This window comes from Strix uralensis, chromosome 1, assembly GCF_047716275.1.
Source record: "Strix uralensis isolate ZFMK-TIS-50842 chromosome 1, bStrUra1, whole genome shotgun sequence".
Lineage (NCBI taxonomy): Eukaryota > Metazoa > Chordata > Aves > Strigiformes > Strigidae > Strix > Strix uralensis.
This window is the reverse complement of record NC_133972.1, coordinates 170,055,429-170,082,830: the sequence shown is the minus strand read 5'-3', so window position 1 is coordinate 170,082,830 and position 27,402 is coordinate 170,055,429. Positions and strand designations below refer to the sequence as shown.

General features: G+C 37.7%; 1 protein-coding gene across 3 annotated transcripts in view; it reads left to right on the top strand.

The window, feature by feature from the left end:
- The window catches only part of TRAPPC9 (trafficking protein particle complex subunit 9), a 535,677-nt gene that overhangs the window by 259,731 nt on the left and 248,544 nt on the right, over positions 1-27,402 (top strand). For all 3 annotated transcript variants that reach the window (XM_074888684.1, XM_074888678.1, XM_074888692.1), the window contains one exon: positions 7,254-7,344. In XM_074888684.1, the coding sequence (XP_074744785.1) occupies positions 7,254-7,344 (91 nt within the window). The remainder of the gene's footprint in view (positions 1-7,253; positions 7,345-27,402) is intronic.

Here is a 27,402-nt window from a genome sequence, read left to right as displayed (position 1 = left end):
GGATTTTTCATAGGAAGCACAGAAAAGTTCGGCTAGGGGTAGATCAAGAAGTTATTTAAGGTTCAGTTTTATATGTATTCTAGTTTGTCATAACTCTTGCTGTTGCTTAATGAACAATCTTTCCCCATCCTCTAGCTCTGGGTGCCTCTTGTCACCCTCCTGATAAACTGAGGTAATAATATCTTTTCCAGCAGACTTGCTAGTCTAGTGAGTCTGTCTTTAAATTTGGTACCTTGCAGGGTGGACCCCAAAGCCTGTAGAGCAGTGCAAGAAGGGGGAAGCATGGGAAGGAGAAAGTGATGTGTTAAGGTCACCAAGTCTACCCTGAGGTCTGATTGAGAGCCCATGCCAGATGATTACACCTGAACTTGCAAAAGCATGTGGAGGAGGAATTAAGAGGTCAGTGTGCAGGTGCTGGATGGCTTGATTTGGCATGTGCTGCATGGGATCTGCTACTTGAAAATAATGAAGATCCAGTTACAGGAGTGAGGTGTGATGGCAGCCTTGGCTACAATCACCCCGAGATGGTGGAGTTTAACATCCCAAGGCAAGTGAGGAAGGGAGGTAGCAGGATGATGACTCTGGACTTTAGGAGAGGCAGGATTGCACAGAAGGCTGCCCTGAGGAGCAGAGAGGTCCAGGAGAGCAGGTGGACCCACAGGGGCAACCATCTTAAAGCCCAAGAGCTGCAGCAATCAAGGAGTTACATCCCACTCTTCAAGCAAGGCATATCTTGAGGTGACCGTAACAAGTTGCAGCGAGGTAAATTCCAGTTAGGTGCTATGAAAAATCCTTTTCACAATGAGGGTGCTCAAACAGTGGAACATGTTGTCCAAAAGTGCTGTAAAATTGATGTCTTTAAAGATATTGAAAAATTCTGATGAGGCCTTGAACAAACTGATGCAATTTCAGTATTTTCTGTGCTTTGAGCACAGGGTTGGACAGTGACTCCAGAATTGCCTTTCAATAGAAATTATTCTGTGATTTGTGCAGCCATGCAGTGGGCTGGGTCAGAGAATGACTGTTGAAAACTAAACTCTCTTTCCTCCCCCTGTCTCCTGCTCTCCCCGGGTTTGATTGCAGCCAGAGAAATTTTCTAATGTACTGTGAAAGAATTGCTATTTCGGTGAAATGAGACTATAACATTCTGTTGTAATTTTCTTGAAAATATTCTAAACCTGGTCCTAACAGTCTTTAAAAAATGAGACTTCTCGTGCCACCTTAAACATCATGTTCCATTTTTAACTTTTCGAATAGTTAGACATCTTTTTCTTACTTCAGCATTAATTTCTGTGGTTTATATGAAGCCTGTCCTATTTTCAATGTTTTCTTAACATTTTTGAAATTGTATTCTGTATGCCCCTTCCTCACTTTTTTCTTGTCTATATTTAAACCTAATTGACAACCTTTTTTACAAGGCACATTTTCTCAGTCATATTGCTGATGTTGTTCTGCATATAGTTATATTTTTCTTGATATGTGGGATCCAAAGCTGGAAGCAATACTGCAGGTGAGGTTTCTTATAGAATAAAAGCTACACCTTCCATGTTTCAGATATGATGCTTGCTCTGAGACTTATCCTTGACTTCCTTTGCAAGTGTCCCATATCTGAATGACTTCTTTGCATGTGGTCCACCATAACTGACTGAATAATTATTCCTAACTTCCATTTATAGATTTGTTGATTCCTTCCAGGGTGATACTTGGAACTTTTCTTCATTGAATTTCATCTAAAGTGATTTTCATAAGTTCCACTCATTTATTAGGCTTGTGAACACTGACATCTTTTCCAAATACATAAATTTTATGAATGTTTTTGTATTTCATCATCTAAGTAGCCAATCGGAATTCTGAAATCATTATGTACTGGACAGAACCTTGAGTCATCTCATCTGATATGCTCTCTGGGCTTGACAACACTGATAACTGGTATTGAAATTTACTTTTCTGTTTGTCTATTCAGCTTTTGATGATTTAATCTTGATCATACTTATGAATCTTCAGTTACGATAATATTACACGTTGTGGAACTTCTGTACATCAGTAACGATTTTCTTAGAAATGCTTCAGTTGGATGGAGCTTTACATTTCCATGCAGCTTCTTAGGATCAGCAATTGTTTGGAAAAGTAACTATTATTTCAGTACCTCAATAACTACATGTAATTAGTTTTAATAATAAAGTACCACAATAATAATCAAGCAGAAAGCTTAAGATATGATCAAGGCTACTGTTATAAGTGAACTCTGATCATTAATCATTTAAATTTGTTTTTTATTAGTATAATTTTTATTTATGAACATCTGCCAATTTGTTTATGATCGTGTGTACGTTTCCACCTGTATCTGTTTGCAAAGGAACTGAGAAATACATCATTGAAAATAAATCTTTTTAGAAGGATGCGAGATACGGAATGAGAGAAAAAAAACATGAGTAACTTTAATATAGAAACCATTTTTAACAACCTATTGTCTTTTTAAGCAGTAGGTTTTAGATAACATGCTGTGTTATAATTGTGGGTACCCAGCTACACATTAGACAATCAAGATAGTATAAAAGACCAAAGTTTTCCTTGAGGAAAATTACTAGTTCATTTGCCCGTCATTCAGGTTTTCAATATGACACAGTTTATATCATATACAATCTGTTGCTAAAGAAACGTGAAATAAAGGTGTCTACTGTGAAAAATTAAGTTTTCATTTTTTTTTAAACAGCACCTGGTGGTTGTGTGTTCATTGGCTCTGGGGCCCCCACTGAAACTCATTTTATTGTGCAGATGAAAATGCCTTCAACTGCCAAATGTGAACAGTTGCGCTGGAAACTAGAAGTCAACTCTTTCAGTCCTGGCTGATGCATGTGTTGTTAATAACAAAAAATTGACTGTTGGAAATGAGGCCTGGATCAACAAAGGCATTTAACAATCTGACTCTTATGGAAGAGCAGGTTTGTAATCACAGAGATTTCAGCAAAATGTTTGGAGATTTGGTTAAGTAGCTAGATTCTACAAGGTCAAACTTAACTTTGGAAGTCTGTACTTCTGTTTATCTGTGCAGTTTTTTTCAATGAATTTTAAATTCTAGATCTTATCCTTTTTTTTTTTTTTTTCTTCTATCAGGTTTGACTTTGAGCTAGTATATTGACAACACCTGTTCCAACTACTTTGCTTTCATTGCTTTCTAAAGGTTTGTCTTAGAAAACAGGAAAACTCATGAGTTAAGCTTTTCTCTCTTTTTTTCTCTTGACATTTTATTACTGCATATTTTGGTTGCTTTTCATCTCCAAGGTGATGAGGTTGCTACAATGTTCAGTTTGTCTTTGCACTATAATGAGCAATTTTATATTGTGATATATAGTCAGGGGACAAAGATCAATGATGTGAAATTCCATGCTATTTGTGTCTATTAGGAATGGTTAGACCATACCAATTATACTGAGTTTCGCTGTCAACTTCAGTTATTTTTGTGTTTGAGTCTGGCAGCAAACCTTAAGCTGGACTAGGTGCTTAGTGAACTCTGTGGGCAAGATTTGGGTAGTCTTTAAAAAACTATGTATTTTGGGAATTTTTTGGCAAGGTAAAGCATCTTTTCTGAATCAGTTTGTGCAAGTTGGGCATTTCTATTATGTCTGTGTCTGTTTTGCCATACCTTTGGGGCAGCCTGAATACTGCACTGAATGCTGCTGGAACTGCCAGGTCTTCTGTGGAGTAATCTGAAGACGGCATGGTTGCATTGATTATAGAATACTTTAGGTTGGAAGGAACCTCTTCAGGTCTGTTTTAACACCCTCTCCTGTGACTTGTGTCTCTCGCCCCTCTTCGTATTACTGTGCTCCTCTGAGAAAAGTCTGGCTCCATCTTCTCTATGCCCTCCCACTATATTAAACATCAATAAAATTTCTCCCAAGTCTTCCTTCTTTTCTCTCAAGGCCAAACAAACCCTATTCTCTCAACTTCTTTGAATATGTTATGTGCTCCAGCTCTTCAATCATCTTCGAAACCCTCCAGGGAATTTTATCCCGTATTTCAGTGTCTTGAACTGGCAAAGTAAAACTGGACACAGGATTTAAGAAGTGTAAGTGTGTAATTTTTTTATTAGTTGAGGTATAGCTATGCATACCTTTTGCACCCAATCTAAAAAGCAGTTGGTTTCAGAAATAAGCTGTAGCTGTGGTGATTTGAAATTTCAGAATGTGTTTTCCTGGTGAATCATAGAATCGTTTAGGTTGGAAAAGACCTTTATGATCAAGTCCAACTGTTAAGCTAGCACTGCCAACTGCCAAGTCCATCACTAAACCATGTCCCTAAGCACCCACATCTACATGTGTTTTAAATACCTCCAGGGATGGTGACTCAACCACTCGGTGAAGAAATTTTTCCTAATATCCAATCTAAACCTAGCCTGACAACACAACTTGAGGCCATTTCCTCTTGTCCTATCACTTGTTACTTGGGAGAAGAGACCGACACCCACCTCACTACAACTTCCTTCCAGGAAGCTGTAGAGTGATAAGGTCTCCCTTGAGCCTCCTTTTCTCCAGGCTAAACACCCCCAGTTCCCTCAGCTGCTCCTCACAGGACTTGTGCTCTAGACCCTGCACCAGCTTCGTTGCTCTTCTCTGGACACACTCCAGCACCTCAATGTCTTTCTTGTAGTGAGGGGCCCAAAACTGAACCCATTAATCGAGTTGCGGCCTCACCAGTGCCGAGTACAGGGGTAAGATCCCTTCCCTGTCCCTGCTGGCCATGCTATTGCTGATACAAGCCAGAATGCCATTGGCCTTCTTGTCCACCTGGGCACACTGTGGCTCATATTCAGTCAGCTGTTGACCAACACCCGCAGCTCCTTTCCCGCTGGGCAGCTTTCCAGCCACTCTTCCCCAAGTCTGTAGTGTTGCGTGGGGTTGTTGTGACCCAGGTGCAGGACCTGGCACTTTGCCTTGTTAAGTCTCATACAACTGGCCTTGGCCCATCGATCCAGCCTCTCCAGATCCCTCTGTAGATGCATGTGAATACATGGATCTTCTTTGATAGCATTTACCAATGATAAAGTATGGAGAATCATCTATTTTATAGTCATTTTGTAATGATATCTGAGACGTTAAGCTTTCCATAGAGCTTTAAGCAGTAAAAAATTGTAATATTCCAGGCACCACTGTGAGCCAGTTGTAAGTAAATTACAGTTAAGTTAGTTTAACGTTGCAGTTAATGGCAGCCACTGTGTTCTAAAACTTCTTTTAAATACTGCCTTTTTATTAGTGTTTTCTCTCACTTACATTCCTTACATTAAAGATGTGATAACAGAATTATTTATCTGCTGTTTCTATGAAGTAATCAAAATTATGTATTCTCTATCCTATAGTTTGGTTTATGGAAATTATTATGTTGTGCTGGTGTCCTGGGTCTTATTGTTCAGCAGGAATGTTTTTCTGAGGTGATATTCTGCTGCCTTCAATTTTCCAAATAGGTGCTTTTCTTTAATGGTGTTTACAGCTTTCAGGCTCCTTGGGGTTTGTGAATTCTTCATTTGGAATCCTTTTAGAAAAAAAAAAAGCTATTTAAGACATTTTTCAGGGCATAATAAGAATATTAAAAAGAAATAATTGAAAGAATGCTATACGGTGTATTGATTTTTCTCTTCTATCATCTCCTTAAGCTCTTGAGTCTCAATCACTAATTGTTAGATCTCATTTCGATCTGAGGTTTCAGGATTTTTCTTTTAAATCTTATGGAAAGCCTGTAAAATTATGTCCTGTGGTAGAAATTAGTTATGTGCAGTGCTTGTTAATTTTCTTTTAAATGACACAGATGGGAACATACTTTATCAGTCAGATGATGTGCCTCTCATTCCAGAGTTTTGCAGAAAAAGGATGGATCACATTTAGGAGCTGTTTCTAAAAGTTCAGATATTCTGCCTTTTTTTAAAAAATCTATTTTCAAGGAACATGGTTTCAGTACTTTTGGAGTCATTGGTTAAAACCTTGATCAATCTTGTTAGAAGCATAGCCCTTAATTATGGTAGGACGCTTCACCTACAGTTGTTTCAGTTGAAGATTACAAAGTTGGAAAAGGAGCATCTTCAAGTCTCAGAGAGGATCCTGCCTCTCTCCTGAATTTTGTTTCTGTGTGACACTCCTGTTCTGGGAAAGCATGAGCCAAGCTGTAAAGATGATGGAAGTTTTGCCAGAGGAGTTCCAGTGTAAGTGCACAGAAGCTGACATTCTATATGTGTGTCCATGAAGGAGCCATCTCCATTTCTTCCTCTCCTCCTAGCTGAGATAGGGGCTTCTCGTGGTACTAAATTGTACCAAAGCCGCTGAATGCAGCTTTGGCCAAATACAAGATGATGCTGACATTTGCACGTGCTTTAAAGCCCTTTGTATTCAGTGCCTTTCTGAAGTCAGGGAATTAGAAAAAAGAAATCCAGTGTTCTTCGTTACAAATACAGGTTACCTTGATTGATGCATCACATGCAATTATTATTAATTTGTTTAGATGGATAATACTCTCTTTGTGTTACATTGGATAGTGCCTATGCTTTTATTTCAGCACTTGTGTAACCTGTTTTGAAGCCCTTTAAAAATAGCGATTCTGTTTTTCCCAACAGTTTATTTCAGTGCTTCACTGTGTTTAGAGTACGAACAATTTCCTAATTTGTTCTCGTTTCAGTCTGAGCTTGTTACTGAGCTCATACAGGAGTGAGTAGAAAGGGATGCTTGCAGGTTATGTGCCTGTGCAGTTCTGGTGTGATGTTTGCCCTCGGTAACGACACTCTCACTGCATTGTCTAACATGCCTGTACCGGCACAGAACTGGCACCGAGCCAGCATTCAAAGCCATCCTAGCCCACATTTGTTCTGTTTTGTGTTGCCCTATTAAATTTTACTCTTTTTGTTTTCAAATTGCTCTTAATTTGTCATGTTGATTTCTCATCCTGCACCACATAGTTACAGGTTCTGCATTTTTACAGCTTTCAGACTTTTCTCCCCTTGTTTTTTACTATGGTTCAGGTACATTTTACCTTTGCATCTTCATATTTCATGTATCTTCCACTTCTCAGTGGAATTAAATTTTAATATTCTGAAGATATGAACTGCTCTAATGATTATTGTTTGCCAATTCATGGGTTAATAAACAAAATATGTAACATTAACCTTTAATGAATCTCTAGCTTGCAGTTTTGATTTGCAGTAATAAAAGTTGTACATGTTACATGCTCTTTTTCTCTCTGAAACAAAATTTTCCTTAATTCCTATTTACCCTTCCTTGAAGCGTGAAGGGGAAGCAAGTGTGGAAGGCGTTCTTAATCAGCTGGTCCTGGAACATCTACAGTTGGCTCCTCTCCAGTGGGGTAAGTAGTGTCAAAATCTATTGATGATCTTTCTAGAGGATATACTGGCTTGTAATTTTTAGCAGCATGAGAATGATAATGTTTTCATTTACTGACAATCTGTGATACAGGAGAATTTGCTAGGATTTTTATTTTCCTTTAGATATTTTACTTAGCTGAAGATAAATGTAAAATTGATATCTATTTTATTTTAAGTATCACTGTTCAGTGATAATAAATATGAAACCTGAGTATGCACTTTTCTGTGTAATCTGCAGTCCTAGTTGTGTTGTATGAGAGGTGGCTGCTACTTAAATTTTCCCTTTGCCTGACAGTGTATGTTTTTAAAGTAATTTCTCTAAAATATTTTCATATGGAATTGTAATATACTTTGTGGTATATTTCTTATCATAATCTAGACATTTGCATTGCTAACTTTTTAGGTACAGAAAAAGTCGTTACTCTGTATAGTGGGGAAGAACAATTTCTCTTAATTTTGCATTTTGAATCATGTTCCAACAATGAAATATTGAATTAATTTAATTTTGAAGAGTCATAATAATGTGACTTCTGTCTGAGGTTCTTAACAAGGCTTGTTCAGAGGCTTTGGAACATGAGATGTTTTACCCCAACACCTCTATGTCAGTAACAAGTTTCAGAAAAAGTCTCCAGTTCATCAGAAAATTGTTTTTGAAACTTTTGCTTTTAAAGCAAATTTAACTCTATGCTCCTTATTTTAATTAATTTGAAGACCTAGCGAGGGCCAATTTTAAGGAACAATGATCCATCACTATTGTCTGCATTACCTATTAAAACTAAACTGACCCCAAACTCTAGTATTTGTGTACTCTTTTAAATGCTCGGGTTTTTTTTCAAGCATGTGAACCATCCTCAACTCACATGTTAAAACATGTAACCACTTTGTTTATAGATGAGAAGATGAAATCTGGTAATGGTGTAAAGTTCTTTGTTGTAAACATGTCAAACTTTAACCATAATCATCTGTCTCTGAAATCATGTTTATCTGGCCTCTGTTCTTCAGAGGATTCAAGGATTTGGTGGCACTTGTTTGTGTGACTGGCTTTGACTATGATTGCCCTGGTCCCCATCAGTAAAACTGGTTTGTGTCAGATGCGTGTTGTGAGCTCAGACAGGTCACTTAAGAGTCATCTTAGTTCTGCGGAGTGGCATTGACCTCCAACAGGTTTGTAACCTGGGCTCTGTGTTTGAAAATGTTCCCTTGGCAGTTTTGCATGGGAGATCACCTTAAGGATGAAAACTATTATTTTTTTTCCTGTTTCCTTGGTTTTCTTCTTTTAATTTTCTTCTCATGCCAAATTCCACTATTTTCTTAGTAAAAGAGGCTTTTAGAGGCATAGGATTGTATCTGGTATTCCTGCCTAAATGATGATATTCATAGGTGACAGTGAAAAACATGAACATAGCAAGGATTTACAATCAAATCTCATTGCCTGTGGAGTTGGTAATTTCTCAGGCTGTTGTTTAGTTCAGTTAAAGAATCCTGGTTACTTTAGTTTTCAGAATGTATGAGCACGAGCCAAAACTCCATGGTATTCTCTGCCTCATAACTGCAGAATCTTTTGAAGCGCAATCTCTTGGCTGATTGTGGCCTACATGTTAATTTTCTGCATTAAATAAATCAGGGAAAGGGAGATCCTGTGGGATATCAAATACTTGATTTGCCACAAGTTATATAGGATATTTCCTTTTGGAAAGTTCCGGTGGCAGAAAATGCTGGTTTTGCAGAAGCCTACTTTATTTTTTTGTCTAATATTTTCTCAGTCTGAAATTGCTATTTTAATATATTATCTATTTTGTGTAACTGAAAAAATATGTCCATGTCGATTCTGTGATTCTGTGTAGAAGCTGTAGTTCACTGTGGAGATTATCAAAAAGAACATTTTGATTAAATGCCTGATTTTACTTGAAAACAAAAGCAAAAAATGAAAATTAAAAACAATGGAGAAATTTTAGTTTCTTTTAATTAACCATAACTTCAAATATTCAGCAGTTAAATCTTTGCTAGTTGGTTTCACAATGTGGTAGCCCTAGCTGCGGTCATCATGAGGAAAGATACTGCAGTCCCTCCAGAAAGTGTACCGTGGCAGTACAGGCTAATTTTGCTTTTATTACTGTGTGGGATGTAGGAAGAATTAAAAAATTGTTTTTTTCCGATTGGTAGGTGGGAGTAATAAGTTGTTGAAATGAGTGTGTGTGTGTGCGCGTGTGTGTGTACACATGTATTTAGACAAGGTGACATACTGTCTTTTGGAGTTTAAGTTGTCTTTCAGTGCCAGAATATATTTCCTGTTCAACTCTTATAAGCATGGAAAAGTGCTACGTGTTTCAAGTCACCTAAAATGTAATGCGAGTTCTGTTTTCCCTCTGTTTTTTTTTCTTGATATTTTGAAGTGATTGACCTTAACTGTCTTGTAAGAATCAGCTTTTTAGTGGAGTAATCTGTACCAAGTACCAATAATGAGATAAACATACACAAGCTATCTTAAAAGTTCTTTGACTGTTAACATTTTCACTAAGAGAACTGTAATCTTAATATATATCATTAATAAGGCAGTACTCTACAGTTTATTTTCTTGTCCTGCCTTGTCCAATATTTTGATGTCATTGATAAGAAGGTACTTTAAAAATACTGTAGTACTGTAGTGTCAGCCAGATATTTTTTTTTTCTCTTGATCATCACACTGTTCGCAGTCATAGCCTTGCTTCGCTTTGAGTTTCGCTTTTCTGTATGTTAAGGATAACTTGAGTTTTAATGTGAACCCTTTACTACTAGCCATCATTGTAATACAATCTTTGCATATATTGGCTGAAAATTTTGCCTTAGTGTTATGCAATAAAATTGATTCTATGATTATTCAAGGCTTTTGCTATATTGATGGTTACATTGATGGGTTTACTTTATTATAAGTGCTCACAGTGAAACATGAATGAATATTTAACATAGTTTTGATTAAAAAAATGACTGGCTCTTGTTCAAATTTATAAAAGCTGGACTTCAAAATTCCTTTTAAATTTGGCATGTTTAATTCATATTAGAATTAATATTACATTTCTAAATTTATAAAAGCATATTGAAATAATTTTTCATGTAAATTTGTCAATCCTGTCTTTTTTTTCATTAAATGCATGGCAAAGAGTAGAATTAAAAGTTAGTGGCATTGAAATTTTGGTCTGAGGGTAAGAAGTCAGCTCTGAAGGTTGTCAGAGGAAAAAAAGTGGCTCTTAGTGAACACTGTTGGTTATGATTTCATGCAATTAAATGACTGGGGAAGGGACAAGTATTTAAACATGAGGAATCATAAAAAAGAAAATACGTCAAAGGCTAGAGTGAGAGTTCTTAATATGTTGTTAAAATTGATTTTAAGATTTAGGAGATCTCCGTAAAATGAAGTTGTCTATTAGGCAGGTTAGTAAATCACATGTAATTGAAAAACATAATCTTGCTCAACACCACCAAGTCCAATGTTCTCTAAAATTTATGACATATTTTCTTTTTACTGCTGGGCAACAAACCAAATGTAGGAATAGCTGTGGTTTTAAGGTGAATATATTAATATCATCAAATCAAGGAAACATAGCCTGCAAAGTTTAATGAGGAGAACCAAGACTCTTCAAAGGCATATGTCGTGCAAGTTCCATGGTTGGATTTGAAAATGATCAGATGGAGGCATTTGTAGTTGCTGGCTGTGCAATATTTTTTCAATCTTTATTTGATTTATGTTGCTAAGTTTTGCAAGCAAGCAAAATTCTGAAACCGAACACTTATCAGTTTGACGGTACTCTTCTGCATTTCATAGCAAAATTATCATAGGTACAAATGCTATGCACAAAATGTTGTTATTGAACTTGAAATAGACTGAGTTTGAAAAAGACTGTTGATTGAACCTGGAATAGTCCAGACTCAGGATATTCCTGCATTCAAATGAGAAGTACCTCTTAAGCGACAGGTTCCCAATGCTTTGCACGTACACAAATTTCACAACAGGAACTTGTTTTAAATTCTACTACATAAAGCAAAATAAACTTCCTTCACTGCCTGCAACCACAAGGTAAAGACATCTTTTCCTGATGATTCTCATATGTATAAGAGTGAAGATTTATTAGAGAAATTTAATTTAGGAATTTAGAACTGTGGACACCTAAAAATACTAGATGTTTTAATGTATCAGGCAAATACTTTTCTTTCTCTATAGAAACTAACTGAATAACTGAAAACCAATGATTATACATGAGCTCTAAAGACAGCATTTGAAATAATATTCTAAGAAACATACATACGACAAGCTTCACTGTGGGGAAAGTCCAGAAATAGCTTTTTTGCTTTCATTCATTTTTAAAATTGCATTCACTCATTTCATTCATTCTTCACTTCTTCCTTCATAATATATACAAATTTCAAGACAGTTTATAATGTTTAAATTAATCATGGATATCTTTTCACAATGCAGTGCATTTCATTTTCTAGTATGTGATTAAAGGGAAAACTAACAACACTGCTACCGAATGCTCTCCAGATCATAATTAAGAAAAGTGATGGTTAGTAACTAAAGTCTTAATTATTTACTTATAGGTAGAGAATGCTACACATTTTGTTGTGGACTCACAATAAATAGTGTATCTACCAGCATTATGCAGGCATACTGAGAGAAAACTCAGAATTGAAGGGGGGTTTTAAATTGTCCCTCACAGGTAGTTGGAATCAATAGGAGAGGTGGATTTAAAAGTGTTTTGAAGTTTTTATGAACATGTGGTTCATGACAGCTTGTTTGGAAGTTCTGTCTAGTTAAGTTTCACAAAACATCTTATGGAAGCATTACTTTTAAAAGAAATTATCTTAATAATTCATTGTATGTTTTAGAGAGCACCAAATCAGAATCAATTTTCACAGCTTATATATTTCATGGATCTTAAAATTAATTACTGAAACTACTCACCCATTTTATTTTGCATTTTCCAGTCTGACCTTAGACCATAATTAAATCTTCCTTTCCACAATTTATGTGATTAACAATTAGGGATTGCAGCAGTGTCAAATCACCACATCCTGAGTGCAGAGGAAAATATTTTAAAGTATCTGTCAGTGAGCAGATGAGGAAGTGATAATGATACATCTCTAAGGCTGTGTTTTGGATGCCATCTTGACACCCTGACAGCTTGTTGTCCCCAAGGACCTAGATAAAAAGAGCCAGATCTCTGCAGATGTGATAATTGTTAACAGTTTTGCTTTAGTTGGGACAGTCCTACAATATTGCTCTTCCACCGTATTTGAAATTCCAAGGCTGTCTTGGATGTTTGTTCAAAGACTAGTTTTAATGGCGAACTGTAAGGAAGTAGTTTTACTTTCTCTTTTAATAAACAAACCCCTCATACGCCCTCCACAGGACCATGTAGATTATCTAGATATAAGCTTGGAAATACGGAGAGTTCAGCAGGATATATGAACGTCTGCCCTTCAAAAAAATTATGAATGTCATTCTGTTCATTCATCAAACTAAAATATTCTTTAATTATTTCTGTTTTAGAGTTACGGTAGTCTGGCCATTATCATCATTAGAGAGATGAAACTAAGAGTGTTAGCCAGAAAATCTCAAGAGTAAGCTGTCTGTAAGGTAGAGAATCAGAGTCTGATTCATAGGAAGACCAAAACTGAGAAACAATCTGGTGGTAAATGGATTTTACTAGGTAACCAACCTTTTCAATCCATTTAGAAAAATCTTCAGGTTTTTCATTTTTATTTTTAAGATGCAAGAGAGGTGGGAACACTTTCATATCTTAACAGCTTGTGTGCAGGCTGTTTTGGGGGATATTTTGGCAATGTCAAACAAGCAACATGCTTTAGTTACTGGGAAGTGTTAAGGGACTGGGGTAGTATGTTGAAAAAATGGACTAACTTGATAAAACTAGGGCATCTGGCACACGAATAATGTTCTTGCATGTCAAAACATGCTATTGTGTGATATGTTTTGCATCAGCTGTTGTTTCTAATTCCTACAGAAGCCTTGGTAACTCTTAACTGAAAGGAAAAACTTGTAGAGAAAGGGTTTCAGACATAACCGGACCAGTAGTGTTTTCAAAGAAAAGATGCTAAGAATAGAGAGCACCCTAAAGTGAAAATAAATTAACAAAACCTCTTGCATAAAGACAGATAGCTTGAGACAGGTTGGGTGGAGTGCCAGTGGTTACTTCATGTCAGATTTCTGGAAGAGCTGGTAGCTGAAGCTGCAGGTCCAGCATTTCTAACAAAGCAGTGAGAAGAGACGGGAAGGAAAATGTAGTAATAAATAATAATGGAGTTGTCTTAAGTATTGGTCTAGGGCCAGTTTCACCAATGTGAAACTAGTGGGTTTTGCTTAAAAAAAAGAGAAAACAGGAAAGCAGACAGGAGGAGGAAGAATAAACTGATGAAATGCTGATGGCTCAAAGATAAGCCCCACCATCTCTCCAAAAAGAGATCAGACTACTACACAGAACCATAGAATGGTTCGGGGTGGAAGGGACCTTCAAAGATCATCTAGTCAAAACCCCTGCCATGGGCAGGGACATCTAGGACACTAGATTAGGTTGCTCAGAGTCCCGTCCAACCTGACCTTCAACACTTCCAATGAACTTCCACTTCCACAGCTTTTCTGGGCAACCTGTTCCAGTGTCTCACCACCCTCATTGTAAAGAATTTCTTCCTTGTGTCCAATCTAAATCTATCCTCTTTCAGTTTAAAACCCTTGCCCCTTGTCCTGTCACTACAGGTCTTGGTCAGAAGTCTTTATCTGTATTTCTTATAATCTTCCATAATCTCAAAAACCAAAGTACCGTAAATGAAATGGATGCAATGTTGTCCAGAAAAGAAAGTTATCTTTTCTGAGACTAATAACACAGAAATGTGCTAGAAGTTCTGCTGTCTGAAGTGACTGGAAAAGTTTTGATTAAGTGCTATTCTGAGCTACCAGTGTAATTCAGCTATGAAGAAAGGTGTATGTGACGTTTGTCCAAGACTGTAATGAAATCTCCCATGGGAAGCGTCTTATAGAAGAGCTCAAATCAAACCAGAATAGGAAAAAGTAAAGTTTTGGAGGTGATCAAGTAATGAAGACTTATTGCTGGGTTTATTCTATGGTGGTACTACACTGAATAAAATTAGATCAATTCCCAAAAGGTGAGTACATCTGGCAGGTAAGTTCTGTGTTCACTACTTAGACATCTAACACAGTCTTGCTTGCTTTGAGTTGCAGTATGTCTCTGAGACACATTTCTTTAATTTAGCAAAATCAAGAGCTGACTGATCTCCAGGAATCCATCAGAGGACTGGGTCTCGAGGGGGAAAAAATTGTTGAAGTAGGGCAACTTCTGGCGTAAGAGCATACTGAATAGAAACTGTCTGTTAATAAATGCAGTCTAGATTTTTTTAAAGACCATTAAGGTTTTCAACACAATGTTACCGCAGAAATACTGGCAGAGGGGAAAGTACCAAATAATGGTGTTTAATCAAATAGGAAAAGGAGAGACAGGACATTGTGATGGAAGGAAAATTAACTCATTCAAGCTTGATTCAGGCACATGTGCCTAACGGATTTTGTTATGCTGAGTGAGTGACTTTGTTTTTAAGATTTCATTAAGAAAACCATTGTATTTTTAAGAAAAAAAAAAAAAGAGTTCTGCATAGTTTACTTCTTTGTAGGAATATTGCTTACAACAGCTTACGATGTTTCGGTTAAGCCATAACAGGTGATTGAGGAACACCATAATGATGATAAATTGTTGCACAATTATGCAAGGTACTTAATTTTCTACGTATTGTTAGAAGTAAATTGAATAATAGATTAATTGAACATCCAAATTAAAAAATGAAAAGCTATCGAAATAATTATGAAAATGGGTTACACTTTCAAAAAGAGCTGTGAAGATAATTATAAGGAACAAGATTGAAAAGACAGAAAAGCTGTCTTGAAAAGCAGTTGGTGAAAAGTAACACTGAATCTGCAGAGAAATAGATTTCTATTACTTTGATGGACACAGAAGATAGCATTTGAATAAAAATTTAGAAAAATATGATTCAACTTGTGGACAATTAAAAACAGAAAGAAGGAAAAAAGATCAGAAGATGTATGTATTAACAAGAGAGGCAAGAAAGGTGCTTTGATCAGGCAGGATTTTAATTGCCCAGCAATTAAAACAAATTGTACAGTTAAGTGTGAAAAGAATGAGAAATGCAAAATATGCTAATTGTAATGGAGGAATATTCTGAATAGCCTGTGTAGGACAGGTTCAATGTGTAATTGGTTTTGGGCAGTAAGCAAGAAAGGAGGCCTTATTCCAGAACGCATACGCTGAGCTTCCCTTATCTGGCTTCTGACATTTTTTGGCTTTTGTTTTATTTCACTTGAAAAAATAATGCATGTGGTTGGAACTGAATGCCATGGATGTTGTAAATGCAAGCAGTCTTTTCACTGATTACATGGTAGTTTGGATCAGACTCTTTTTTACTGATAAAGTGTGTTATTTGATTGGACCATTACATCTTCTCGGTAGAAGTGCAAAGGTACTGTGTTGTAGTTTAAAGTTTGTACTTAATCAAGTTAAATGGGAAGTTTTCCTTTTATTTTTGTATTTTACCAAAACCAAAATTTTCCAAGTATTCCCACCCCCATGTGTTTTGACTCGTAAGTTGAGGCCAGCATGACCTATCATCATCAGAAGTTCTCTGATAAACAGACATTTTGAGGGGAGGGAATTTGGTTTAATTTTCAGTGTTCATTCTGAAGTAGTCCTTTATTTCATCAAGGAAACAGAAGTGAATTAACGACTGTAAAGAACATAAATCCACCTCAATAAGCCTTGTAATACTGAAATTAATAGCTTCCAACTGTCAAAACCTCAACAGTACGAGCACAGACCAGAACAGACAGATTTGTATGAGGAAACATAAGCTTTGACTGAAGTACTCTCTTTCATGTTCTCTCCTTTTCTCCTTTTTAGTCTGTCTCTCTCAAAATTGGCAGCTAATTGTCTTATTTTTTATGATAAGAGATTTTTTTGGTCTATTTTGTGATTTTTTTCTTAGCCTGTTCCTTCCCCCTATTGTCTCTTTGTTAAAACAACGTCAGAACTTGATTTTACATTTGTTTTTATTTGTATCCCAGACCTTTGTATTAAGCAATTATAAAATATTTTTAAAAAAGGAAAGGTTGTACAGTTTTAGGCCAGAAAGAAGTTAATTTCATTTGATTGATTTGAATCATTAATTGATTTAATTTTACAAAGGAAGCCAGTCAAACAGAAAATCTTTCCTGAACTGTGATTGTGTGTGCTTATTGATAGTGTATAATCAGTAGCAAACTTAAACTTTTAATTTTAGTATCTGTATCCTTATTAAGCAGAAATTCGGGCTCACTTTAATAACATTTCTGTTTACCTATGGGTACATTAGAAAAAGTTACAGAAGGAGAAGCGCTATTTTTTGTGCATTTTAGGATATAAAAGAGGAGCTGAGCAAATGTGTTCTGTAGGATGTCTTTGTATGAAAGGGCTTTCATCAAAAGATATTCAAGTTGTTTTCTGTTACTCATTAAATTTTCTATAATATCGTATAAAGTTGTGGCTCAATGATATCAGACATGTACAGAGCTGTTACAGAACTTTTATATCAAGGCCAGACACAAGAGATGAAATAAGGAAGAATCTTAATTAAAAATGTTAGTAGTATATAGAAAGGGTAAAATGTCTCGTCAGTGTCTGGAATTACACAGAGAGAAATAATTGGTTGCCTCATGTGAAAACTTCAGGAAAGAAAAAAGGCAGCAGCAGCAGCAATCCTCAGTAATTAAAAGAAGTGTTAAGTGATAATTACATTTCTGTACTTCGATAAACAGTCAATTGTCAGTTATCTGAGTGAATGATGGGTTTGGGTTGTTCAAGCTAAAGGAAAAACCCAGGTATTAAAAGTGTTGGAGACCATAAATCAGAAACTTCAGAAACTAGGAGCCACCAGCCCTGAATTTTTCTGGTTGGAAGTCTTCCAACAGCCCTCCCAGCTGTGGGAGCATTTAGTAAATTTGTTTTAGTGGTACATGAAGTCTCAGAGTTGGTTTTACACTTCACACAGGCTCCACACTCCAGCTGAGTGTGGGGGTCAGCAGCTCAGATCTGGCAGAGCTTCTTGGCTTGGGCTTTGTCTTACTCATAGCTCAGACTAGTAGACCGGGTAAAACATGACTTTGCACCTATACATTAGGCCACTTGGATTCAGAGCCCTTGTTTGAAATGAGATCTATTTGTAGCTCCTTCATTCTGCCCAGAAATTTAGGCCCATGTATAACCCCCCCAAAACAGGAGCTGACCCCATGGGGTTGGGTGTCCACGCTGTCCTGCCTAGTGGGCTTCTTCATGGCATTTCACTCCCAGTAACAGCATCACCTCTTGCTTTACTGTCATGGTTTTTTCCATATATACTTCACATCCAGAAAGAAAACATACAGGTTTCTCTTGCTAATGAAATAACCAAATAGTGGTAGAGAAACAATGAGAGGTAATGAAAAATGAGTGAGAAATGTAATCTAAATTTTGAGATTTGAATGAAAATAAGATCAGTAAACATCTGTCAGTTGGAGTGAACATCCTGAACTTTGCCTGTTAAAGAGGCAAAATGACCTCTTCTGGTTTCCTAGCGACTATAATTTTCTATAACTTGCTGGAGCAACCAGTGACTTTCTGAACATCTGTTCCTAATGAAGGTATTAATCAGCAATGTGCTCACTATTCACTGTTTATGAACTATTTTTGTTAAACAGTTAGGCTGCATTGAAGGATATTATTTCTGTTTATGGGTGCTTAATAGATAGTGATTTGCATTGTCTCCATATTGTTTTAAATTAATCTCACAACATGAAATATACATCTTTATGTTATTTAATTCAGAAGTAGATTGCAGAAGGCATCTCAATATAATTTGTTTGGAGAGCCTTTTGTAAACTTCTTGAGCACTGTCTGAGAATCTTGCTGCGAATAGGAATTTCAAGATTAAATTTATTTGTGACTCATTTCCAGCCCTTTTGTTCTCATGTCAATATTGTTCTTTAGTTTAAATAGCCTTTCTCTCTCTCTGATGTCTGCCTTTTTTTTTTTTTTTAACTCTTGCTCTTTCTTTTGTGCACTTTAAGACAGCAGTCAGGACTACCGCTCTTAGTCTCTTTGATAGCATAGGGGGTTTTTTATTGCCCACCCCACAATTATCTCAGTAATCTTTGTCTGTGTCTGTTTTAAAGTGTGTTTTTGTTTTCTTAGATCTGGATGACAAGCTTAGATCTTCAGTAACATTATTTTTGACACAGATACTCAATGATCTCTACCTTAATAATGTAAATCTGTGCTTTCATTTTCAAGACTATCTCTTGTCCTTTATTAATCACTAAAATTATAGTGAACAATATTTCACAGAACATGATGTAGGCTATTGAAACCAACATTGCCTTTCTTACAACCATTAGTTTGAAACAGGCAACAATGAAGTAAATCCGGCTTATTAAACGTTCTGGCTCATACCAAAAGTTTGTGTTTTAAGAGCAGTGTGAATTTTGTTGGTATCTGGCTACAACGTAAGTGTTTCGCAGGTTGCTGCTGGCTCTTTAGTGTTTCTCTAGCAGAATCTTGAACGTTTAAGGTGGATAATAATGTAATCACTCTGAGAAAATACAAAACACCACCAAAACTTTCAGAAGTTAATTTTGATTAAATGTCAAGTTTCAGGTACTCGACACCATGACCAATAGTGTAGTAGAGCCGTAGCGGGCTTTATTTCTGTCAGAGATTAACATCATATTGTGAAGAAGCATCTATAATATTTCAAATGGGAGTAGTTTGTCCACTGATGTGAAATTCCTGTGCTATTAGGTTTTTTTCATCACTTAATGTCTTTCTTAGCAAACAGTGAGGAAGATGCTCCACATGACTTTGGGAGTCATTTCTCTGAACAGCTGGAATGTTGTCATATTCGCCAGGTCTGTGACATTCCCCCAGCTGTGCTGATGATATTGCTATAGAAGATATTTTCTGAAGAAAAGGCTCCTTCCTGCTGTCATTTGCCCTGATGCCGAGAAAACTCTCCATTTGTGGCTGTAAACCCTGCACCTGGGTAGCTGTCTAGTAAGAATTGGATTGATGCCTGCAGCTCAATCTCTAAATGGCCAGATACATAACAGTTTTTCTTCCTATTATCTAGGCTTGTATTCTGAGCGACAAAGTGGCATTTGTCTATCCAGGTGACTTGTATTGTCCTTATGAATGTAGAATCAAAGATGTGTTTCTTGTAGTATCCTTTGGTGTTGCTAGCTGGAAATTCAACAGTTCTTAAGAAACCCAGTTATACAGATGAATTATAAATTTAGATTATTCTTCATTACACAATAATTATGGTTTTTGCCACAGGCACGCACAGAACCTTGGAAATCAAAATGTATGGGGTGTCCATGCCCAGGTGTTGCCTCTGTGGGGAGAGGCCGGGGCTGCCCCGTGCCGGACACAGCCGGTCCCAGCCGGTCCCAGCCGGCTCCAACGGCCCCAGCGCAGGACACAGCTGAGCCCCTCAGCCAAGCTGGGGGCGCCCGGGGGAAACCAGGTTTCAGCAAGGGCCAAAGGTGGCCCAGGCAGAGGAGGAGGAAGCCAAGGAGGGAGCAGCAGCAGAGGGACCCCGAGGCCGGAGGAGGAGGAGGGCAGGAGGTGCTGCAGGCCCGGAGCAGGGATCCCCTGCAGCCCTGGAGAGACCCCGCGGGAGCAGAGACCCACCCTGCAGCCCGGGGAGGGCCCCACGCCGCAGCGGGGGGATATTTCCTGCAGGAGCTGCGGCCGTGGAGAGCCCAGGTGGGAGCAGGTTGTCCCTGAAGGACTGCAGCCCGGGGAAGGGCCCGGCTGGAGCAGGGACACGGGGCAGGAGGGAGGAGCGGCCCAGAGGGCTGCGAGGGACCCACCGCAACCCCCAGCCCCAACCCCTGCGCCCCTTGGAGGGGAGAGGAGTCAGGAGTGAAGGGGGGAAGGTGGGACTATGTGAGAAGGTGTTTTAATTTTTGATTTACTTTTTTACCATCTAAATCCACTGTAATTGGCAATAAGTTTAATTTTCCCCAAGTTGAGTCTGTTTTGCCTGTGACAGTGAATGGTAAGCAATCTCGTCATCTAGCTTGACCCATGAGCTTTTTTATCCCTTTTTTCTTCCCCTGTCCTGTTGTGGAGGGGGAGTGAGTGAGCAGCTGGGTGAGCACCTGGCAGCTGACCAAGGTCAACCCACCACAGATTGTTACTTCAATATCTCGATATTTCCTTTCAGTTACTGTCTCCCGGGGAGGTTGTACTGCATCCATGCGGTTGCTTGGAGCCAATAATACTCAGAAATCTCTGCGAAAACAATAGATACTACACAAAGGTAAAAAATATGCTAGAATGACACAAGGCAAGGAGTGAAAATGGGACAATACAGAATTGTTTGCTTGTGAGAAATTGTTTTGGCTTTTTAGCTGTCACAGTACATAATTTTGGTGCAGGATGTCCATTCAGAAAGCTCTGCATAATTCAGTCAAGTAAAAATGAGCAGAGGCAAACCAGGACTGTGACAGGTATCAATACATGCCTGATAGGGGAGGCAGCTTGTAATAGCGGTTGGTGATGATAATCTGGAAACTGTTCTTCAAAACTCACGGTGGCAGACTGAAATTCTTCTGTTATTTTCAGAGAGTGAAAAAATCCAACTACTTGGTCATCACGCGGAGCTAACCTTCACAGGTTTTCTTCTGTTCTTGTGATAAGTTTTCTTAGGCAAGGTTTTGTGTGAGGTTAAGAACAACTCTGACACACTATATAACATGAGTCTTAATCCCTTTTCTCTTTCAAAGTATCTTTTGTATTTCATTGGCACTGGCAACTTGGTAATAATTCAGTAGTGTTACTTAATTTATGTAAAATACCACAGATGGCATTTGTCTCTGTCTTTCATCTGGAGTTTCAGTTTGTGGAGCTCTTCATTTACCACACGGCATGCCTTAATAATCATCAAACCTTTAGTCAAATTAAGTTGGATAGTTCAATGGTATGAACTCAACAGAAAATTGTTACATATCTAAATTTAAAGATGGAGGGACTACACCATTACAGAAAACCAGAGCTTTCATTTAGCCCAGGAACTACATTTTATTCAGATTTTGTTGTCTGTAGACACTGACTAAAATGTTGCTCCATTGGAGTTTTGAAGCAGGTTGACTGTGCCTTCAGTTATCTCACATCATAGTTTAATCTTCTAATTAGAAACTCACTGTATTCTGTGTGGGATAGTGGACATTTCTCAGTTGGAGAGATTCCAAATGTGACCCTTGATTGTTCAGTTATTTTCATTTTTCGTAAAAGTTCACACTAGCAACATGCATATTCCCAGTGTGCCCCTCTTTTGGATATCATTGGGTAGTGCTGTTGGATGGTACTATTTATACGCAGACTTACAGTAATAAAGTCTTTGAACTACCTTTGGGAAGAAGCTTTAAACTGAAGTACTGTAGTGATGGCTCCGATGCTTTTCCTGACATGCTAAAATCTAGAGAGGAGGTTATATGTAGGGCTTTTCTGAGCTCTGAGGTAACACTGAACGAAGAGGAGATGTAAGTGCAGGTTCAAATATTTTCAGTGCTAAAGTGGAGTTGCCCTGAGCATTTCACTAGAAATTAAATACACAGTATCTGACAATTAATAGTAAATTAAAACTATATAAGCAGTGATTAGACAGTCTTTAATTGTCATTACTTCATATTCTGATGGCAAAGTGGATTTAGTAAAGTTTGCAAACACTGAAAAAAACACAAGTAAATACTTTGCTCAGTAAAACTTTACTCATATGTAATAATGTCTAGGTGAAAAGTCATTTGGGATTTTTTCTATTTTGAAACAGGGACTAAAATGAGTCTGAGTCATCTTGCTATTCATTAAGTAGCTCACTCCTGCTCCATCATAAATAATAAATGATATGATGGGAAGACTCATCGCTTGTTAGTGAAATTTGAATATCAGCAAGTAAGTTAATAGATACACTTAAAAAGCAAGCTAATGTCAGCATAAAATATCTTTGAACCTTTCTAAAGCTGTATGGTGAAGATCAGGACTGGATACCTTCTGCAGCCTAAGAAAGTGGAAATTGCTGAGATCTACCTATAGAGCTGTTTCCTGATTTTTTCATTCCCATACCCCATTCAAACTAGCTATAATTGGCAAGAATATTGAATATTTGGTTTCTTGGGCTTACCCATGAAACTGGGTGATTTTCAGATGTTCAGATAAGCTTATTCTGTAAGATCCTTAAGATGTCAGAAACAGCTGCGTATTTCTTCCTTTCAACTCCTGTTAGCAGGGAAACCTCATTATGGAAGGTCAAGGCATTATAAATAGATACACAATGATTACTACCCCCCCACACCCCAAACCCAAACCCCAGACCACCCCATAAAACCCCACCTGAGATCTCTACCCCATTCTGGGGTTGAATATCTTAGAACTTCTACAGGAAATCCTGGGAAGTGAAAAGGATGGTGCTGTCAGTATAAATGCTTCTTTCATTCTCCTCTCTCCCCATCCTCTCCTTTCCAGTCTCCTGTGTGTGGAGGTCTCTTACTGAAGCCAAATCATGTTTGTGATTTTGAAGATGTGTGGATTAAAATATTGTAGGCTCTGTTGGATGCCTGAAAACACCACCGACACTAGGAAATTTATACTTTACCCTGCTAATTGTTGGAAAATATGAGCCCTTGATTGGTATGCAATTAGAAGTGTAGCATTCTGTTAAACATATCACACAGCATATGGCATGTTAGTAGCAAATCCTCTAATTTAAAATGAAAAAAGTATGTAGTTCTGCATATTAGCAATTTTTGCAGGGAATAAAATTTGCCATTTGTCTAAATGTCAGAGGGGGAAAAGCCAACCTTAGTTATTTCGGTAATCTAAATTTGGTTTGTGTTTGATGAAATGTCTGTTCTCTAACAATAAACAAATATAAAAAAGGAAAAGCCATAATATAGTTCAATGTGCTGTTAGTTCCAACTAATCAAAACTATGCCTTTTATTAAAAAAAAAAAATTGAATTACCTTACCACATCTGCTTCAATTCAAGCATGTTAAAAATGAGGAAGCAAAAACATAATTGCAGAACAACAAAAAAGTCAAAGGACCATGAGTGGAATTCATTGATGGGCAATCAGATGGTGTGCTGTTTGGTCGATTAAAAACATAGAATGGATCCATAGACAGATGATCCTATCTTTAACAACCTCAGGGGTTTGAAGGCTTGATAGACCCTCTGGACTTTCAGTACCTATTCTCTGATGACATTTTCTTTTGGTGGTGTGTTTTGGGGCATTTTGGAATAACATTTTCACATATATACCAAGGTGCTGCAAGAAAAACCCTTCTGAAGTCTTGCTTGGATGGGCCCAGGGCTGACTAGTACTTAGAATATGTACTAGCCCATTTATAAGGCTCACTGTAAGCACTGCTAATTGTAGGCATGGTTCACTGAAAGGTGTCTCGGTAGTCCAGGCTAAGATGGGAGCAAGTAAAGTGCATCTGAGAATGAAAGTTTTCTTTCACAATGGATGTGCAGGGTTACTGTGTGTCTTCAAATACGATTAGTCTTGGAGCGGATTGCATTTCATTGATTGACTGCACATACACCACAATTTTTATCAGCGATATTTAAAAAACTTTGAATGCTTTAGACACGTTTTTGTTAACAGGGTACTCGATAAGCTTGTTATTTCTAATATTTGTAGATGGCCAATTTATCTCATGTTTGGCAGGTAGTATTTATCTTCTTCCTCAAATCTTCTGACTTCCTAGTCAGTCTTTCACTGTTGCTATGTTAGGATAACTCATCACTTTAAAAATGTGCCTTATTTCTGCTTTAATTTACATCTCGTCTCCGATCTTTTTGCCATGGCATAGTAATTCTGAGCCATCAGTCTAATGATACATTTGCCAATGTATCTCAAAGTAACCTCCAAACATTGGCTTTATTAAGTGTTTATCCTGAAATGGTAAGCAGAATTCCCATTCTGCTTGTCTCCTCATCGTCCCTGTCTTTGTCACCCTCCTACTTCAGTCACTGAGAGTGAGTCTTACTGCAATAGAGCTGAGCGCTGCAGAGCCGCAGCCTAGCCATGTGAGAATTTGCGTCCCTGTCTTCAACTGGGCAGGAAAGAAAATTTTTCCGCTCTAGCAGATAACTGATCATTTATTATGCTCAAGTACTGACATCAGTTTTGTTGTGACTTTGTACTTCATTTTGACATTGCATTATACAGTCAATTTGGCACTGAACTGGAGAAAATGAGAATACTAGGAAGACGATTCCTCAAACTATTAATTTTATATGAAAGACAGCTCTCCAAAACGTTGCATGGGAGGAGGGAGTTCTTTTTCATTCTGCTTTACTCACCAAATTACGCAGTTACTTTGGAAATCTTAACTCTAGTAAATTTAAAATATTTGTGTTACGAAGCCTGAGGTTTGGTATTGGTTGTTCCTGTTGTGTGTTGTAGTCACTAATCCTTTTAATGAAGAGCTTTTAGCATTGAAGAGATTCTATTTATAGTAAAGCCATTAAAGCATAAAGCTCCTCATTGCTATTCTGCAGCATGTAGCTGTAATGTTTGTCAGTGGAGAAAAGATATTTTTAGCTGCAGCATCGAAAACCGAGGCTGAAAGGTCAAGAATCCTCGTGGGGATATGTTCTGCTACATCAGTGCTATCACACAGCTGCTGTTTACTCTCTTATCGTTCTTCAGTAATAAGAAGATTTCTTTATTGTGACACTAAAGGTATAAAGCATCAAAAGGATTTTGTGCATGAAATGAATACTCAGGAAAGGATGATGTATCCAATCACATTAAATGTTCTACTTCTCCTTAAGTGAATGATTTTATTTTCCCAAAGACTATCTCAATACCTATTCGTCAAAAGATTCATTCTAGGAAAGTTTTTTATTAAAGGGGATAAGACCTAATGCAAGCAAAAGGCAATCTGCTGAAATAGCGAAGAATTTTAAGTACATGCTATTCTGCCTGACATCTACACCATTCATTTTCTTAGCAGCGTGCTGCATGAACGGAAGACATAATATCAACGTGTAGTTTGCCAAAGAAAAAAGAGCCTGGAGATTTCTATTGGTAATTTGAGGAACAGAATTGTGGGTGATGGTGATTTTATCTGCTACAGGACAGCTTGTAGCACACTGGATAGGTACTCAGCAAGCACAAAAAGATCATGTGGTCCTATTGAAACAGGATATGATAGATGATATATAAAAGGGAGAAGGGAGAAAGGAGGGGGGAAAAAGGGATAATTATAGGAATACAAGGCTGCATATATTAGCTGACTGTACAATGTGGAGGCTTCAGACAGTTTTCTAATATCTTTATATTAAAATCAGGGTGAAAAGAGATTAATTGCCACATTGAGAAAATTAGGGCTGTATGATCAAAGGAAAGGCAGAGAAGAAATGGCCTGTTGACAGATGGCTTATAAAAATGAAAAGATTTTTCAGAGGATATGAGTCTGGAGTTTTGTGCCGCTTGGGGAGACACAGGCACTGTCATCATATTTTAATAATAATAAGCTACTATGTAACTGTTTTTATTCACCAAACATTATGCAGCATAGGAGAAGTATGAGTAAAATAATACACTGATAGGTACACTTTCTTCTCAGGGTATAATGAAATTAATTGTACTTCTCTAAAAATTTCTTTGAGGCCTTGCTGCTGGAGGTTGTTCTTATCTTCTGACACATGTATTCCATTATCACATACCTTTTAAAGCAGGTTCCTTCATATCAGGAAATTATTTTAATTCTACCCTTTCTGCATAACCAAAACATCTTTTAACACCATCTTTTCCAAGCTTTCTCTCTAGGCAGTATTTGATTTAGTCCATGTGGTTATAACTGTTATGTTGTTCTGTCTGATAGAATTGTGCCAGGCAGCAGCACAGAGTGAGCACACATTAATAGGCAGCTCCTGTCCTCAGGATCTCGTACATAAATAAACCAAAAATTGAAGGATTGTCAAAAAAGAAACTAAAGAGATCTCAATTCTACGGTTATTTTCTTTTGTAATCGGATGAGATTTAGGTAAATGGACATTGGCTGAAGGGTATGGCAGTGAAAAGGAGGGTATGGCTTTATGAAAGGACAAGACTTAAATGGCTTCTTCCTAACAAAACCAACAGATGTTGCTTAGTCCCATTATCTTTCATCTCTCACTCTTACATGAAAGAAACTTACGTGTTTGTGGCTCTGTCACTTCATGGCACAGTGACTCAGCTCACTAAAATGGCAGAAAAAAAAAAAAAACAGGAAAAAAAATAGTAGTTTCTCTTTTTTTTCGGGAGGGTCAGGTTAGGAGGTTGGATCAGTCTGCCTCGTAACGAAGGCACTGAGTGCTGCGACAAAGGAGCCGCTGGCTCACACGGTGAGGAGTCAGGGTGGGCAGAAGAGGAGGGCAGGAGACAGCCCAGCTTCTCCTCCTCCCTGCTGAGGTGATGAGCTCTTGATTTAGCTTACCATTGTGTGAAACACAGGAACAACTCTGAGGAAGGCCATGAGAAACAGGGACGGTAAGTGGAGAGAGGCTCAGTCATGCAGGAGGAAACTTGCATGAACAGCCGGTCTTGATGTGGAAGAGAACATCCTGAGAATGGGCTGTCAAGAGCTGTCCTCACGCCATTCAAAGGGCTTGGCCTATCCCTAGTCTAACTCTTTAAACCTACATTGGTATCTGCTCCTCATAGCTTCAGGTCCTGTGGTGCTGGGACATTTTTTTTTTGTTGGTTTTGATTTATTATCTTTGAATATACATGACTGGGAAAAAGAAGGACACTACCTGGGGGCTTAACACTGACTTGGGAGGTTGTTGCTTATATGTGAGATACGCACATAGTACATGGAATGGAGGTATTGATTCTGAGTTCTTGACTTCATGCTGTGTATATATACACACTTCCTTAATGAAAGAGAAACTTTATA